This window comes from Lissotriton vulgaris, chromosome 5 (genome assembly GCF_964263255.1).
Source record: "Lissotriton vulgaris chromosome 5, aLisVul1.2, whole genome shotgun sequence".
Classification (NCBI taxonomy): domain Eukaryota; kingdom Metazoa; phylum Chordata; class Amphibia; order Caudata; family Salamandridae; genus Lissotriton; species Lissotriton vulgaris.
In genome coordinates this window covers 906,593,145-906,612,701 of record NC_141693.1, presented here as the reverse complement: position 1 = coordinate 906,612,701, position 19,557 = coordinate 906,593,145, and the positions used below count along the sequence as shown (strand labels likewise).

The 19,557-nt window shown below is 42.8% G+C and overlaps 1 protein-coding gene across 17 annotated transcripts in view; it reads left to right on the top strand.

The window, feature by feature from the left end:
* BLNK (B cell linker) overlaps nucleotides 1-19,557 on the top strand; it is an 833,130-nt gene that overhangs the window by 660,378 nt on the left and 153,195 nt on the right. For all 17 annotated transcript variants that reach the window (XM_086922513.1, XM_086922514.1, XM_086922516.1 and 14 more), the window contains one exon: nucleotides 16,063-16,088. In XM_086922513.1, coding sequence (XP_086778639.1) covers nucleotides 16,063-16,088 — 26 coding nt within the window. The remainder of the gene's footprint in view (nucleotides 1-16,062; nucleotides 16,089-19,557) is intronic.

Below are 19,557 nucleotides of genomic sequence, written 5' to 3'. Positions count from 1 at the left end.
CCCCACACTATCTGTAAGTTGACCTTATCATCTGCAGGTGAGCAGGGCTCCAAAAATGGCACCTGGGAAGTGTTTCCAAGTTCAAACTGTATGTAACTTTGAATGAAATGCTAGCTTGTGAGGTATAGGAGTATCACCCGTTATTCGCCTGTTCTTTGTTGGTGGCTGGTTTCGTTTGACATCAAATTGTTACAAAAAGATGTCACACTATTTTGGGAGATCTTTCTTTGCGTTGAGACCAATGGCTGTTTACACCGGTTAGCTCCCTTTTGCATAGATAAAAGGGAGATTGTCAGCCTTGATGTAAAAAAAATATCTCTATAAAAGTTGACGAGTACTGTCGTTTGTGTCTTTTTGTACTGTGAATCTTGGCCCTCATTTGAATCCATTGCAATTATTAGAAGGCAATAGATAATGAATCATTTTCTTCAATAGTCTATTGTACTACTTTCATAACAGAACGCTTTTTCACTTCGTATTGCTAAATCATTTTCATTTCATTGAGACTAAGAGATAAATGTATGTTGTCATTGATTTGCATTCTTTTAATTCCAGTAATTCTCAGACTGATGACACTGATAGGAAAAGTGTTGTGTAAGGAAACAGGAGTAGAAACCCATCAACCTAGTTGGGAATGGGGTAGAAGGATGTGTATAAGAAACAATATCCCAACTGGTATTATTTATGGACAATTAAAAAGGATATCCGTACAGTATTATCCAAAAAGAAACAAGGAGACTCAATATGAATTTCATATGTGCTCACAGCATCATTTATATCAACATTTGAGAAAATCATGTGGGACAATAGCAATTACAGTTAGTGTCAGCACTGCAATTAATAAATAACCAATAATAGCCCTGTATTGTACAAGGTGCACGAGTGCAAAGTGGGTGGCACTATGGCGACGCAAGTGACAGTGAAAAACAGCGTGGTCGGCGCAAAGTGAAAAGTGAGTAAATATATACAGTGCCTAAAAACAATTCAGTATTCAAACAATTCAGTTTTGCATATATCATTTTATGACAACCACTAAGTAAAAGGGCGCCTAGGAGTTCGCTGGGAAGTCGACGGCGTTTCGATCCATGGGACTTAGGATCATCATCAGGACTGGAGGGCCAGGGGCAGTGCTGTAAGGCAGAAAGGAAAGAATCAAGGGATGGTAGGGTCATCGGTCCATCAGGAAGTTGGGAGGGAGGAGGAAGGACAGGGGTGCGTGAGGGGGCAAGGAAAGGGGGAAGGGGTGGTGCAGGACTCACCGTCAGGCAATTGTTGGGTGTGAACCACTGGTCATGAGACTGGGCGCTTGTCTCAGTTTTTTAGGGGGCAGAGCGGGAGAACAAGCGGGTCCGGAATTGCATCCTCAGTAGAGTAGATGCCTGTAAGCGGGAGAAAATGGAGAGCCATGTCACAATTGAGGGCTCGAAGATTGGGTTCGTCCGAGGCATGCATCTGGAGCAGGAAGGAACTTTCCGAGGGTAGTTGAGAAGTAATCCGGGACCGGGTGGTCCAGACAAGGTGTGGATATTCTCGGGGTGGGTGATCGCGGTAGAATGAATCGATCTGTGTGGAGAGGGGCAAGTTAAAATCAGGGACGAGCCGGCATAGCAAATTGAATGTAGCTCGGGTCAGGGATGACAATTGGAGGGACTCACCAGCAGTAATTCGGTCCGTCGGATGGCCGTAGTTGTCCGCGTAGAGGAGAGGAGAGTGAATCTGTGGAGAGGGAGGAGAAATGAATGCGGGGACTACCGCAGCATTAGCGGTGAGTTCCGCTCAGGAGCGAGAGTCTGTTGCTTGCACGAACAAGTTGGGAAATACCTTTCCTCTGTCGGAGTCAAAAGCGAGTGAAGCGCTGTATCTGGGTTGCTGTGCAATCATACAGCGAGGCACAAAGCTGGAAGGATATTGGTTCAAAGGGTCTGCCTCGTGACCTGGAACTCCCGGGCTATGGTAGAGCCAACAGGATAGGTGCACATGGGGAAGGGGGCGAGGCTTTGATTGAAACGTCAAACCTGGGAGAACTAAGAAACGAAGGACTAATTAGAGCCAGGACCCATGGGCAAGCATGGGTGGAGAAAGCTGGGGCTTGTGGATGGTCGCGCTATTGCTGCATGCTATTGTTACACGATTGTTTAAACAATAACAGTCATACCAATTGGAACCTATACATGTACAGAGAAGGCAGAATTGTGGATGTATATACACAAGTACAGTACAGATAAATATATATACAGTTATATACAAAATTATTATATACGGTTGATGTCTTCAGGGTGGAATAAGGATTGCAGAGAAAGGCATGAATTCAAGGGAAAACAAGTGAAACATCCCTGTCTATATAGGAATAGAGACTACTTATCAGGCTGTGTGTAAAGGGAAGTTACTCATTTGTTTCAGAATGGCAGGACAGTAGGACGGTGTATCAGGTAGTGTCAGATAGAGATGGTGCACTTCCATTCATCAATGGTATTTAATCCACTGTTAACAGAATCGCAAAGGGTCATCCAGCGGCATTCACTTTTATTCAAAAGGGAACGGATGTCGCCACCTCTTGTCGGCAACGTAAGCTGTTCAATTACTTGCCATCTTATGTCAGTTTCTTTGTGATTTTTTGCAAGGTATTGGTTCACCAAGGGAGCTGTACTCACTTTGCAATTAATGCGGCTTTTGTGTTGCACAATCCTGTTTTTGATTGGTTGTGTTGTTTGTCCTATGTACAGGAGTTTGCATGGACATTCAATAGCATATACAACATTAGTTGATCTGCAGTTAGTGTGGTTTTGAAGGGTGTGAGTTTTATTTTTGTAGTGGAAGACCTTGGTGTTGGTAGTTAGTTCACCAACTGAACAATTCTGGCACTTAAAATGGCCCAAGATTGGAGGTAGACCCCATGCTGCCGTGATGCTGTGGCGGTCTGCTGTTTTTTCAGACCAAGTGATGGCTCGTACCAGATGGCTAGACAGATTATTTCCTCTTTGGTATGAGAACAGAGGTTCATCCTTGAAAGGTTCAAATGGTCGAAGAATCGACCAATTCTTCTTGATTATTTTGGCCACTTTGTTGCTGTTAGGATTGAATTTGGAGACAAAGGGAATTCTCCTTGATGGCTGTTTAGTTTGGTTGGAGAGGAGATGTTCCCTGTGGCAATACCACGCTCTCTTTCGAGCGCAGGAAAGGCACGGTAGCGTTCTGCAGGATACCATAGAGAGGATGGATGTGGGGGAGATATGCCTTAGTACAGCGTTCTCCTAACAAGGGGGGTCTCTCTTCTACCTGAATCAATTTACACTGTACAGCGGTGCTTCTGTGCGGTAACAACTAAGAGATTGAGTACAAGTTGAAGGGCCTGGCTATTTTTAGAAAAATCAAAAGGTGACAATTTCAGGTAACCATATGCCTTCAGAGTTTACACAGATGCCAAAGTGTCCATGTGGCAGGGCATGCATGATGTACTCTGTGAGCAGCAGAGCACACAGTGAGGCACTTCTGGACATAGTCCAGCAGGGCAAACGGCCACTACAACGAAGCCGTTTCCACGAAAGACTTAACCACGCATGCATTACAACGCATGCGTGGTTACCACAAAAGCCTTTACCACGCATACCTTTACTACGAGATACGTAGTAAAGGCATGTGTGGTAAAGGGACAAATTAGAAAAGGGGAGCTTGGGGGGTCTCCCCCCCCCAAAAAAAACGTAGGGAAAAAAGGGGACTTGGGGAAGTCTCCCCCCAGAAATAAAAAATCACCTGAAGTCACGTCAAGAAGTCCGGGGAATCAGCGTCTTTTAAGAGGAACTGGAAAGAAACTTCTGGTTCCTCTTTACGACGTAGGGTTGTCACCGCGGAAGATGGAGAGGAGACGGCATGAAGAGGTAAGGGGGATTTTAGTATTATAAAAAAAGATATATAAAAGGATTAAATAGCTCAACAAACCGCTTGGCAGGCTAGTGAAGACCGGAGCCAGGACGGTAACCTGGAGCTTGAGCGGGACAGTTATGACAGCCTCGACAGCCTGCACGCAAGACCAAACAAACCTGTAGATTCACAACCTCATGTACCACATGTACCACTCGCCCAGTTCAACCCACCTCATGAAACTGAACCAGCCACCCCAGCTAATACCCCAGAACCCAAAAATCACCCGCATCAGGACAAAGTATCAAGACACAAGAAGGACAACACTTCAAGAAATATCACGAAAGTTCATCAACAGAACCTTTCTGGGACCAGCTACTCGGAACCATGAAGACGATAGGATCAGCAGCAACTTATCATGCCTATAAGCTGGACACCCAAGTTGAGCTATTAAACGCACTAGCACTATATGTGCATGGAATAGATCAAAAACTACATGACTTAAATGCCATGATAACCAAGGTTCAACAAGCACAGGACTTTACTTATTATACGTGCAATTGCCACCAGATAATCGACAAGTTTGCAACCGTCCCGACGATAATGTCGGAGCTGCTGGAGGTAGTAAAGGACACACAATTAAATCACACAACCTCAACGGAAGGAGAGCTTAAGGAGTTAGAAGGAACTAAAAAGGACACCCATACCATCAACATCAAACCACCAAATGAGGGAAACAATTTGCCAATCACAGAGAAAGATTGGGAACGAACAGAGGAACACCCCCAATTAGAAAGCTCAACACCATACGAGAATCAAAAATTACCACCCAACGAACAGTCACAAAACAAGGAACAAGGAATTTTGGCAAAACCCCTTTCAAAACGGGAACGCAAACGCCTGAGGAAAGCAAGGAAAAGCAAAATAAACAAAGTTACACCACAGACCTCGCCGACACAATCCAGAAAAGAACAGAGGAAAATAACGAAAACGGCAGCAAGCCACCCAGCATGATGAATGATAAAAATTCGGCATTAAAAGAATCCGTAATCACAATAAACCATGATGGCAAAAACAAAACAAAAAATGGAAACTTGTCAACTAACAAAATCTATGACATATTTAAGTCGTCGGCCGAAAAGAAAAAAGACAAAGAAAAAAACGAAGAACTGGTAAAGCCAGTCCTAACGCAAACATCTAAGAACCAAATTACAAAGGAAAAAGTAATAATGGAGCAGGATACAGCAACAAGCGGGGAACCTGAAAGGCAGATAAGAAATTATAATAATGAAATGCAAAACAAAGCAAAATCCCAAAGCACAATAGAGCATATTGGAAAGATACAACAAGACCAAATTAAATTAGTCGAGCCCAGCAAAATACATCGACAAGACTCAATAGAATTAACATTAGGGACTCTGACCGATTATAACAAAAAACAATTGCCCACGCCCCAAAGTCAGATAGAAATGATTCCACATTATAAATCGAGAGGACCCCACGACATTCTAAACCGAAGTACAATTATAAAGCTACTTAAAACCTTGCCAGCTCTAAGTCACATAACATCTAGCGATTTGTTAATAATAGAATTCAAATCTATAACTAGCCAAACAGGAGTTGAAAAAACAATAGCCACCTGGGAAAATTACTCTGTCGTTGAACAGATCCTGAGGCACAAGGAGGTATTTGCACAATGGGGCATAGAACTAAAAGAGGTGGAACCTCTCCGTTACCCAAGCCCCCTACAACCCCCCCACCGCATAGAGGGTATCCTAAAAGGAGCAAAAGGCCCTGAGACATACGAACAAATAAAGGATGATGTCAAATTCAAAAGACAAATCACAATTACAATCTCATACCCAGACAAAATTCAACAAGAGGTCAATCAACACCGGAGATCATTAAGTACACAACAAGGAGCTGCATGAACAAAATCCCAAACTAAATCAAACACAGTGCAGGACATCAACATTTGTTCCTGGAACGTGAATGGTTTGGCATCTAAAATAGGGGAAATAGATTTCGACGAATTTATTTTACAGTACGATATACTGCTGCTGCAAGAAACCTGGCAGACAACACATACGCCGATCATAGGCTATAAAGAACATTTAAACCCAGCCAAAAAGGAGTCAACACACGGAAGAGCAAAGGGTGGTTTATCAATATATATTGCCACAGAAATCCGATGGGAAGAAGAAAATATCGATTTAGACTCAAGCTGGATGCAATGCATCAAATTGAAAGTTAATATTGCTTGCACATTGATAATAATGAACATCTACATTAACCCAGCCCATAGGCACAAGGGAAGACACATGCAACAATCGTCCGCCATCATCAAAACTCTAAAAACAACACACCCTCACGCCCAACATAATATTGTCCGGTGACTTCAACATGAACTTGATGCAAGCTCAAGAGAAAACTCTACTGAATGGAATAACTGTCAGGAGTAACAATACAACAAGACGCGACACATTGGGCAAGAAATGCGCTGCACTTCTAAACAAACAAGCATTATACACTTTAAACAGTCGAGGCCCGCAAGATAGCCCGGCAGCATTCACAAGAGTGACGGGAAAATCAGGTGCAACCATTGTCTACACTCTAGCAGACCCAGATCTATTCCCCAGCATTACAAACTTTAATATAATAGAAAGAACAGAAAGTGATCACTATCCCCAATCATTCACATTAACCAACTTTAGGGAAAAGTCTCTTCCATCAAGTGCACTGACGCATTTTACTCAATTGTATAATTTAAAACGGTTATCATGGAATGAAAACAATGTAGATAAAATCATTGAGTCCTGCACAGACTTCCTGACTACTACAGGAGCAAAAGCATTGGGGATAGAGGCTTGGGAGTCTCTAATTAACAGCCTGCACAGTAAGTTCATACATAACTCCAAAAACCAAAAAGTAGCCCGGATCACCGTGTCAGAATGGTACACCAAAGCACTAAGGACACAAAAACAAAAACTAAATAAAGCATTGAGACAACTGTGAACCCAAGGCCAACAACCTTCCCAGGAGGCCTTGATAATAATCAAACAAATGAAAAGCAACCTAAAAAAAGAGATTCGGGCGCTAAACGTAAATATAACGAGCAGCTCTGTACAAAAATGCTCTATGTAAGTCGACAAAAAAACTCCAAGCAATTCTGGGCCCAGATTAACATTTTATCTAATGGAAAAAATCGGCATTTCAACTCCGATATAACAGAGCACGCATGGCGAACTCACATAGAAGCTACTTACAATTCACAGACAGCTTCCAGAGTTATATCTGAAAACGAAACAGGGAAGGCAATACAAACATACTATAATACCAACAGTGATACTACAACAAAAGAGCAGAGGATGCCAGAAACATTGAAATGGACCTCGCAGGCACAAAACCAAACGACCAGCAACTCGCACCGGTTAAACCATAGCAACTCACAAAATAAAAAGGAAGGAAAATTGCAGCAAACTGAATCGGAAATATCAGGGTCTGACAAACCAGTCGTCGATATCCAGACCTCACAAAAACAAGTAATGAACATCTTAAAAAAGCAGAGATCAGATGGGGCGCCAGGACCAAACGGGCTGCCAAACGCCCTATTCAAAAAAGATCCACAATTCTGGTCCAAATACCTAGCCATACTGTTTGAAAACATATGGAATCCCACACCATCCCTGATTCCTGGCGAGGAAGTATATTGCACCCAATATTCAAATCAGGGGCTCGTGCAAACCCCTCAAACTATAAACTAATAGCCCTCATAGACGTTGAGGCAAAAATCTACGCCGTAAACCTGCTCAAGGATCTAGAAGACTGGGTGGATAACATCAAACTGATTCCCAGCACACAGACAGGCTTTCGTGCCGGAATGGGCACTTTAGCAAACATTTCCGCCATAACACTCCTGGCTAATCAATCCATCGAAAACTCCAAAGTACTCTACACCTGTTTCGTGGACCTCAAGGCGGCCTTTGATAAGGTCCCTAGACAAGCATTGTGGGCAAAAATGGAATCCTGGGGAGCACCAAGAAACCTATTGAACGCAATCATAGACCTTTACTCGAACACATGGGTTCAAGTTAAATTGGGAGACGGACGAAGTCTAACAAACAAAATCACCACCATGAATGGTCTAAAACAGGGGTGTGTCTTGGCCCCCTGTTTATTTAATATATTCACAGCCGACCTAGAAAACCACCTACGTACAACACTGGGCGATCCTCCAAAACTGGGGAACGTGAGAACAGTAAGCTTGCAATATGCAGACGACATTGTGTTGCTCTCCCAAACGCCTCGAGGCCTACAACGACTAATAAACAAACTGGCAGAATACACAGACCTAAACCAACTTCAGATAAATTTTAAAAAAACAAAGGTCATGTGTTTTTCTAGTCCTCGGAAAAAAATAGCAAAATTCATCTGGACGATTAACAGCAATAGTTTGGACCGCGAGGAGACATACAAGTACTTAGGACTGACTTTGGATAACCATCTTAACTACAAGCAACACCAAGAACATCGGAAAACTAAAGCTAAACAACTACTGTTTGCATTTAAAACCCTGCAAAGAAAACTCAGTGTCAGCTCCACCACTCACTTATTAAAAGTCGTGGCATCAAAATTTCTACCTGCAATCACATATGGTTCCGAACTATTAAATGCAAAGGACCCAACATCCTTGAACATCGCCCAAATTAGCCTCTTCAAAAAACTATTCAACATCCAGCGCCATATCTCACAAGACCGGATAAGACTAGAGTTTGTGCTAATAAATCAGACCATGACAAGACAAGGAGCGCTGGTCAAATACTACTGGAGAATGCGTGTAGCAGAGGATGACTCCCTGGCACACTACTGCTGGCTGGAGGTCGAAAAGCAATCAAAACTGACTAAGTCGGTTTATTCGTACTTAAGAAAATCGATTGAGGCTTTAAAATTAGAGGAAGCATGGCAGACCATACCGTCCTCCTCGGAGTTCAAACAATTGGTAAACAAAACAGTTAACCAAATGTCCCAAGATCAGGATAAAGCCACGCTGTCCACGAAAACGAATGCATGGACGGTTCTGCCGACATACAAAAAGCTAAAACCCCAACCATACCTTTCGGAACATTTTGTAATCCGAATGAAACATCAATTAATCCTACTGAGACTGGGAGTGTATCCAACTAAAGATTTAACTCCCAAATGGAAACGCACATGGACCTCAATGGACTGTCGCCTTTGCGGACAAGGCGACGAATCTGTGCTCCATCTACTCTGCATTTGTCCAGCATTGTTATCTGAATGGAAAAGATTGCTGTGGCCGCTATTGATAAAAGAACAGATAAGGACATGCAGATTAGCAGTAATAAAATGTTTAGGTGGGTCAACAGTGCAATTGGCATGCAAATCATTAAAGCTCTTAACGCTAGCTGCAAAAGCGCTAGAAAAGAAAGACACAGAACTGGACACAGTAAATGTATAGACTTTTTTCAAAGAAATAGAATTCAATTCATTAAGCCAGAACAACTTCATAAGACTAAAAGGCACTAATTGTACCTTGGCTTCTTTTATTTTATGGATCAAAAAGTTTAAAATGGAAAGTTTACTAATTAACCAGTATTTATATATTAATTTTAAAGTGCTCATGTGTTTTTAGCGGTTAACCCGCTCTTTGTATGATTTGAACCAAATCAAATAAAGTATTTTTTTTTATTTAAAAAAAAAAAAAAAAGGATTAAGGGCAGGGGTAAATATAAGAAGGATTGGGGATGGGTGGGGAGTCATGTAAGGGGTATAACCTTTACAAAGAGTATTCCCTTAACAAGCTTAAATTTACAACGAAAATCGTTGTAAAGGTATGCATGGTAAAGGAATAGTCGTAGTAAAGGTTAAGCGTTGAAAAAGCATTCCGTTGTAACGCATGCATGGAAAAAGCATGCGTTGCAACGGAATGCGTTGTAAGAACATACAACCGTCCAGCAGGTGCGGATGATACCAAAGCTAAGCAGGGGACCATTCCGAAGACAGAGCGGGGGTGGAGCAGATACAACTCTCTGCAGCGAAGTGCCCAGGGGGTAGGGGGCTGCCACTGAAGCGTTTGAAGGGAACACACTTGATTACAAACAGTTTGCCATTGCTAAGTAATGGGTGGAGCTCCACGGAATCTCATGGAGTAATAATGTAACTCAGCGGAATTCCACAGAGTGAAATACCACGAGTTCCACCCACCTACTTACCGGTATGAGCAGCAATCTGAATAGTGCCTACCATAAGAAGTCCACCTCCATTCATAGAAAGACTTGCGCAAAGCCCGTCTGACTAGAAAGCTATCTTGAAAAAGATTCCACAGACTGAAACAAGTTAGAATTTTGACATTGCATTAACTTAGTTACCCCGATCGAACCAAGGACCAAGGTACGTGGCTGAAGGAGCTGCAACGTCTACTGCTGTTGATGCAACCATAAGCATGCACCATTTTAAAGTAGTTCTCTCTCCTTCCCCCACACTTCAGTTTCCGAGACTACACATTTCCTCTGACGAATGTGAACGCCACACTATGACTGCCAGGGGGAGCTCTAGAAAGACTTTACTACACTCTTCGTCTTTTGTTATATTTCACCAAGGCATCCATAGTGGATTCCGCTTATCTCTGCAAACATACACTCAATTAACCATGGAGTCCTGCCACCAGTTACCATATATAGAGCCTCCTGACACGCATATAGAGATGTCAGTGCAGGGTTTGGGCATTAAATTCAAGCATAACTTTATTTGAGTTGTTTGTTTAGGTACCACTCTAGTACCTAAACAGGAAAAAGGTCCGTGTAGCATTATCAATCAGAAACATGGTATTGGTGCCACCACCCGTTGATATTTATGTCTCAAGTCATAGATGTATGCCATGTCGACTACAGAGTGCATTCAGATGAGCGGGACCCTGGGTCTCATGGTCAGTTACAAGGCTTATGCGGCAACAGTCACACAGATATATCATTTGTAATTGCCCAAAAATGCAGGGGTCACTCAGGGAAGTGGTGCATGTTCGTACTACCTCCATTCATGTCCCAACAATGATATTACAATTCGATACTTATTTTAAAAACTGTTTGTAATTATTGAGGAGTAGGAGGCAAATGCGTGTTAAGGTTTAAACGTTCTGCTAAACAGCTGATCAGCTGTCGGTCACAATGTCTCTTGCCTAAATGATTGAATCTTTACGTTTAGGGTTACTCACTCCTAATTAGAGATTCCATCCGAGCCTGATAGAAGTTATCTATCTGTTTCCGCATTAGGAAACATGCCTGTGTTAGATATGGAGCTTGCACAGATTGGGATTCTCACATCATAAATGCTTTGCTAACTCTGTGGCAGTAAATGTGAGACAAAGGAACCCGTTTTCTTCCGTTGTTCACATATGAAGGCTAGGTATATATCTCTCTTTTAGATCCTTTGTGAAAATGGGGGGATGCTGATGTGATGATGGAAATGGTCATAATTGAATTTCTTACGTATACATAATGCTCTAGACTATTCGATCTACTTTCGCTTAGACCTTTTTGTTTGTTATCTGTATTCGTGAAAGGTTTGTATGTTTTGTGTTTAAAGTATAGATCAAAGAAGCAGTAGTGCCAAGATTCGTTGGTTAAAATGAAATAAACTAAATAAAAATTAAATATCAATCCATTAAAATTCAAAGCTCTATTAGGTCCAGATTCCTAGTTGCTCGGTACTGCTGAACCCGCAAGTAGTATGCAATTACGAGTTAATTTCCAGACAATAAGCAATAACAGTTTTTACCCATTTTTACAGACCATATTTCTGCCTGCTTTTACCTTTGATTGGGGTTTAAAATTCATATATATAACTTGCTCTAAGCAGGTTATTAATGTGATCATGGTGCTTGTGTGTGGGGGGGCTGTGGGCGGTGGGAGAAGGAATAGGAGGAGGTTGCTTTGGCAGTGGGAGCTTTACAAGTTGTTAAAGAAGACCAATGCGGCTTACCAGAGTTCAGCACTTCCATCCCAAAGTAAAGAAAGTCCTTTTTCCGTGCACACTCGTCCGGAGCTTGCCGCATTTTTGCTGCACTGAGAGTCAGACAAAGACGTGAGGGTAAGGATGGTGCACCAGGAACAAAGTCAAAGAGGGCTTCAAATGTATCCAAAATATCCTTTATTCCATAAACTAATTTTTTTTTAAATTTAACCACAGCCAACGAGTTTTGTTCTTTTAAACTTCGTCAGGGCTCTGTATTAGCGCGTGGATCACATCAAGGAGCGAATCCCAGCATATATGCAAAATATCAATTTGTATAGAGTATCAATTCCCATTCCTCCGTTCAAGACTGGAGGTTTGTTCAGATCACCCCAACATATACTTGTGGGTGACTGGGCCAAAATTGCGGCCTGATATCCTCCGTAGGAATCTGGTAGTGTAGTCTTGGGGGAAGGAGTCACCCCAGATAGTAATTAGAAATGGTGAAGGTCAGAGTAGCAGCCTACCGTCCTGTATTGCAGAGCCACGATCCAAAGCCAGTAGAATCTACGCGCTAATACAGAGCCATGACGAAGTTCGAAAGAACTAAATGCTTTGGCTGTGGTTCCATTTTTAAAAAATAGCTTTACAAGTTGTCTTTGTGCAATGAAAGGGGACCAGGTGGGGGGCTAGTGAATGGGGCTGGGCTGTATTGCAGCTTATTTCCAAAATTATTTTACCAGCTGAATTATCCGGCCAATAGTATCTGTTATGTTGCTCCAGCATCCAGAAGATCTTGGTGCTAGAACAATGTTGTAATCTACTGCTCCTGGTTGGGCGTTCCTGTAACCTGCAACTAAGTTAAATAAAACTACATCTATAACCTACAAGGATCCCTCTGATTTGTAACAAACAGCCCACTCATCACGGAGCAGAATTCCATAGACAAATTCCACTTTATTCAAAACGTAATTGGAGCATCAGATACAGGGCACTAACCTTTATATATATAAATATTTAAAGGACACAAACCAAGGAGTATAGGGTAGTTGCAAATGCACCTATCTCAATGTCTAAAATTGTAATGTTTCTGCAATATATGGGGGTGCAAAGAATCAGAGGCGCAATACCCCTTAAGCCTCCAAGGTTATAGATGGTATTTACAAGCAATGATTCAGCACTCCAACATGTGTAATGATTAATATTTTCCACAAGTACAGAGGAGGTGAAGAGAAGCACATCAATTCAGCCGGTTCTTGTTTCTTTGTTTCTTTATTGAAGAGTGTCTTCTTAAAAACAAGCATTTGCAATGCAATAGGTCGCGCATTAGGAAAGTTTGAGCTATTGGTATTGCAAATGACACATTTTTTATTTATGTGTTGGTTTTGAAAATAGCGAAATTAATAGCTTTGTCATTTACAATGCCAATAGTTATAACGTTCGCAAATGTGACACCTATAGCATTAGTAATGCAGCATGTTTTGTATTTACGTGACGTAGATATATGGATATTACAAATAAGAATGGCTTTTAATTTTTTTAAATAATTAATACTTAAATAAAAGTGTCAGGCTTGTACTTGTCCTTTAGTGACGTAGGATAACCAATCTAGCAATGCCCAATGCAATTGCCAATCATCTTACATGGCTTGTTAGTGCAGGTAAAAATGAAACATCATGCAGCAGCGCCATGCAGGCAGGGGGCATATAAAGCCAGTATTCGTCAAGTTTCGTGCCGTCCCACAGATGTGCACCATATTACTGTTGTGTTCTGCGCCTCTCCAATGTCTGAAATCATTACAAAGTTTAGTCCTGCATAGTTTCTCTGGTGACCAGTTCCAGCGGCGGACAGTCTTCAAAAAGCTATATTTTAGCAAGCTACACTGAACCCTTTGACGTAATCTGCTAGTCTTGTTTCCCACCCTCCTTCACACAGTGTTTCCCCCCATGTAAACGATGTGTAGGTTGGGTTGGGGAAACACAGTGATTAATCAGGGTGGCAGATAACCTCCACAATCTGTCACCTCGCCCTTGGATTGTGTTAGCCACGAAAGACAACAAGAACAAGCCTGTTGGCTTTGCCAATGCAAGTTGGGCCCATTCATTCCTACGGGATGTTCAAAGCCACGGTATTTTTCGATCATGCTGTTGACTGTGACTGCAATTATGTGGCTGTTTTCAATCATTCCAAACAAAAGTAAGCTAATGCACATAAACAGACTATGCAGGTGTGTATGCACAATTAAGATATTTCATACGCACTACGTCTCGCTCCTCGCACACGTGATGCTTGCTTAGGAAGTACTCTACCCAAGCCCGACAAACAGTGGTCTGTCAACAAAACACCTGAATAAGAGCACTTGAAGATACGTTCAGCGCCTCCCACTAAAGGCAGAACCCATGACAAGTGGAGCAATGGCGCGCACCCTGGGGGGTGTTTTAAGAGCGGCTAAGAGCCAGCCTTCATTTACCCAATCAATCTTCATCTTAGTCACGTTATGGACAAACATGGCGCTGCAGTGTGAGAACAAATACTTCACTGACTGTACGGCGATTGTTGCAAAGATAGGGAAACATTGTTAGGTGATAGAAAACTGCAGACTTCATTTATGATAATCTACGTTGAAAAAAACTGTCATATCGGTGTGGGCTCAACATCCTGTGATTGTGATCAAATCCCTTATCTCCTCGTGTCTAACCCCAAACAAGTTAAACTAGCACTGCGAAGCATGCACCAATCAATCTTAATAGTCTTACCTCATTTGAATCCTTCAAAGACATTGCTCTCAATTTATCTTACTCGTCTGCCTACTAGACGATCCCTATAAAAAACGAGTTTGCCGTTTTAACAAATAAAACAAAGGTAATTTTACCTCGTTCAGAACACAAGACACTTATCACTAGAACAGACTCAGAGACAGTGCTCAACCAAGCTTGCTCCCCGAAGAGATACTAATCACTCAGACATGCTCAGAGTACGACAAGCCCAACAAACCAAAAGAAATTCTTTTTAACTAAGAAAGAGCTCAAAATTAAAGCTCAACATGCAACGTGATGTATTGGCAAAACCAGGATTGTCCGAAAGCCATGCATAACAGGAAATTAATTGGTAGCTACGCCATTTATTAACATTCATAATTCAACGGAACGTCATCTGCATTGTGGACATCGGCAGGGAAAGCAGAAAAAAAGAAACTAGCGTGGCGTGCACAATCCCGGGCGGAAGTCAGGCAGGCCGGGGGCGGGACGTCAAGACACACCGGAAGCCCAGGCGGGAGCCTACCCAGCACTGGGACGTGTGGGCAGGAGGAGAAGGGCGGCTGGCGCTAGCGGGGCTCCCGTGAGGTGAGAGGGCCCCGCACCGAAGGAAGAGACCGCCGCCGCCTGCAACGAGCCCGCGCATGGAGAGCTGGAGACGAGTACCGGTGAGTGGGGGGCCTTTGCTGAGCTGCGAGGGCGGGGGGCATGACTGTGTGCGCATGCGGCGGGGGGCTCTGTATGTGTGTGAGCGTGCGTGTGTGTATGTGTCTTGGAGTCTGTGTGTATGCGTGTGTGTATGCGTGTGTGTGTGTTTAAAAGAGGCTGATGACTGTGTGGGGGGAGGGGGTGTGTGAGAGCGAGCGAGTGTCTGTCTGTGTGTGTATGCGAATGCATGTGTGTATGTGTGCGAACTTCAAGAAATCGGAGCCCGGGGATGTGCACAGCGCGGGAATTGCTGAGAATGTGGACGGAGCCGACGTGCGCGTTCACGCAGGCAAATCCAGCAGCAGAAGCGCGTGCTACCCTCCTGTCCCTAATTCCCCCGAGACGGACGGCTATACGTCTCTAGCTGGACGCATCCTTCGGATGCTACTCCAGCGAGACCTAATGACCGTAGCCAACACATTTCGACCGAAAAGTTCTTCTTCAGGGCAATAACAGTAAAAATGTTCTATTGTAGGTCATTAAGATCCTTTTTTGTAATTCAACTCTTCACCTTGTCTGTACTTGTGGAAAATATTAATCATTACACATGTTGGAGTGCTGAATCATTGCTTTGTTGTAAATATATAAATATATAGCAAAGGGCAAAACTATAATGAGCCATTTCATGCAGCAACTAACCAAAGCCAAGCCACTAGATAGTCGTTACAACGTGCAAGATGATATATAAAAAATGCAAAATTAATAAATGCATGTTCTCCATAAGTAGACACAATAAACAATTGACAAATGTACTTTGTATTTTCTCTTACAGTTTTGTATGAAGTTTGTGAACAAGAGGTAAGACGTGCATTTTGCAATCTTTTTCTTAAAACAACAAATGCATCGGTGCTCAATGAAATGTTTTAACTTGTTTCATCAGTGGCAGCGTTGCCATCTTCATGATGTCAGGAGTGTCTTGACTGCACTTGAGGGGCTCATCTATATTTAATTGCAATATGTTTCCTTAAACTAAATCAAGGCAATTTTAACTTGCCAGGTATCTTTTGGATTGGATGTATTCATCTTCACAGATCAAATATTTCTCAGTTTACTGAAAATGCAATTAATTCTTTATCGCTTAACTAGCCAATAGGTCTTTCATGATTTACTGCTCGCTTCTTCAGGGCCTTGGCACTATTACAATCAATTTCAATAAACAGTTCACATATTGCTCTCAATAATTGCTCTAGAAGACAAGCTAGGAAAACTTCCTTTTAGAAACTGTAAAAGAAAATTTATTTACAAGATATACAAAACTGATTAATAAATGAGCCTGTCTATCTTTTTGCGCCCAACCCTTCGCAGGCGGTCTAACCCTGCTCTGGGCGGTGTTTAGCTGTTCATAGCAGAACTGGACTGCAAAGCTTGACCTTTTGCCAGACACAGACTAAACCCTCCATGGGAGGATTGCTCCCTCTGCACACAGACTTCAGCTGTGCCCAACGTGGGGTGTCCGCAGGGATTGGTACCCCACCCACGGAGTAGGGATCATGCGCCCCAGGGAGGGCCAGAATTCACAAAACCTGCAAAGTTTGATTTATTTGCAAATCCCCCCTTAAAAATATTTTTTTAATATTTATTTTACTACCCCCTTACGCACTCTGTAGGCCATGGTGACAAGATAGCACAAAGCGAAGCTTTAAGTGGGTCATGTTGCCTAGCCCCTCTAAATAGCCAAATGGGAGTTAATGGGAACGAAAGATTCACACGACCTTTCAGAATCTGGGTGATCTCACCACTCACAGACCAACTAACACCTCCTGCAAAGGGAGATGACTGTATGCGGGGCTCGGAAGCAACATACTGCAAACCCAGGGGTGAAGTTAGTGAATGTAAGCGGAAAGAGAGAGTGACAGGGAAGGGGAGGAAAGAGATATTAAGGGACAGACAGTAAAGAAAAAATAAAGCACATGAAAAGAATAAAGACTTTCAAGTTGAAGAACAGGTGGTTTGCTTTCTTTTCTCCTTTTCAAAATACCGAAATGCAGCCTGTCTGCACAGAGCTCACTGTTGTGGTTAAGGACATGGCGGGGGCGCAATTAAGGATGGGGAATTCGCCTGCAGTATGTGTGCTGCAGCTAGGTGTGAGTGTGGGATGTGCTCCTGCAGTGCAAACGTGATTCACACAGTCACTACTGCATGATTGAGTAAGATTGGGACATGCTTCTGAAGTGCAAACTGCAGTGGTAGTGCATTGAGTAGCATATCCCATCATCACCCCATCACTAATGCTGGGAGTAAGAACAGTAAGTATACAAAACAGTGATGGATGGAATGCATTTTAGCCACTGGTATTCACTTGGATCAGCATTTCAATCCATCCTTATTCTGCAAATCATGCCACCTCAGTTTTGTCCCAGCTATATGAAAATCAGTGTTGACCCTGCTCCAATAGGAACCGGCCATCCCAAACTGCCATGCCAGGTCCTCCCTGAACCAGAACACAAGCAACCCAGGACCAGTTTTGCCCTAGTTATGGTATCATTGGCCGGGTGCAACTTGGTTCCAGTGACACAGTGTGCGCGGACCCACATCTGGGCATACCCGTCCCACTTAGGGTGACACAATAAGTATAAAAACAGCAATAGATGTAATGCTTGAATTCATCCCAGCCACTGATAATCACTTGGCTGCATCCCAATGTTATTCTGCACACCATGCTACCTATGTTAGAATGCTGCTATATGCAAATCAAAAACTGTGCTCACTGTGGCACAGAAATCAAGCCATACCTGGCTGATGAGCCCATAGTAAGGGTGAAACCTGTCCTGGGTTGCTGGTTTTCCGGTTCAGGTAGGACCTAGCCTGACTGTTCAGGATGGACTGTTCTGATTGGTGAAGGGTCAAGGCTGATTTGCCTATGGCTGGGTCCAAACTGAGGTGGCATGGTGGGTGAAAAACAATGGATTGGGATACGGCCCGAGAGGTTGCCAGTAGCTGAGATAAATTAATTCAAGAATTCCATCCATCACCTTGTTGTTGTTGCAGAAGTGAGACCAGAGCACTGGTGCTCATGTGGACCAGAATGTCCTGCTCTTGTGCCCAACGCAGTCCTTTCGGGTAGTGAATATGTGACATGCCCCTGCAGTACACTGGACAGGTTATGTCCAGTTGTGTAAGTTAAAGCACTAAAGTCAAAAGTTATAACACTGAAGTAAGAAATGCGTCTGCAGAGGTTAAGCAGTTTGGAGTAAGGATGGAGTCATTCTCCTTCAGTGCATAAATGCTCACTACTTGCTCACTGAAGAAGAGCGTAAGGGGTAAACATTCACCTAGCTGGCTGTACTTGTGAAATGCAGGAGTATCTCTCACCCAGATGCCATACTGAAACATTTCTTCACTGTGGGAACATGCCCTGTTCATGATTGCATTGCTCAGGATGGGAAAGAGTACAGGACATACTCCAGTGGCACACTCCTGTTCACAAACACTGAGAGTGGGTGAAATGAATTCAGGACTTGCTATTACAATATATCTGTGGTGAATCAGGGTAGGAGGGGGGAACTCCCCTTCAGCATACAGATGCTGCAGCTGCATAGAGCGACAAGGGTGTGCTACTTCAATGCATGTAAAGCCTCATTTGTTGATTGTGAAGCACTATCACTACACCTCCTATGAGTATGATGCCCTCTCTGTTCTGGTGACTCCCTTATTGATATAAAGGGTTACCGCCTGTAAGGCCAGTTCTCTGAGAGCTTAGGGAACTCTGGGACAACTGGGCAATCCTTGAGAAGAGTATTTATTACCTGTTGCCTCTTAATCCTCAGAAATCACATATACATTAAACCAACTGAATACCAAGACATGTCTTAGTTATCTTTGACTCTCTGAGAGTAGCGGCACTGAGTAGTCAAGACATGAAGGGTGGCTTAGGGTAAAATGCTCAGACACAGTTAACATTGGAATGGAGCATGCGTAACATATTTTTCCAAGCAGTGTGATACCTTTCATGAAAAGAATGCAGTTTTAATTCACAAATTAGAATTTTTATGGTGAAGATGCTAGATGGGGGTTAATCTGGGCTATAAACGTTTTGCAGTTTACTTAGAAAACCACTTTGACAGTTACTCTTTGCAAAAGCAGAACTAAGTGGTTTTCTTGTATGAGAAAAGGAAGGGTGCCACCGGGTAGCTCAAGGTAGTGTAGAGGAAAGGACTCTCTCTCGAAGAAACATTTTTGTCTAGAAAGAATGCAAAAAATATTAGTTTTTGCACATTTCTGTCATGCATACATCAGTGGATTGTCTATCATGAGGAACAGTCTATTG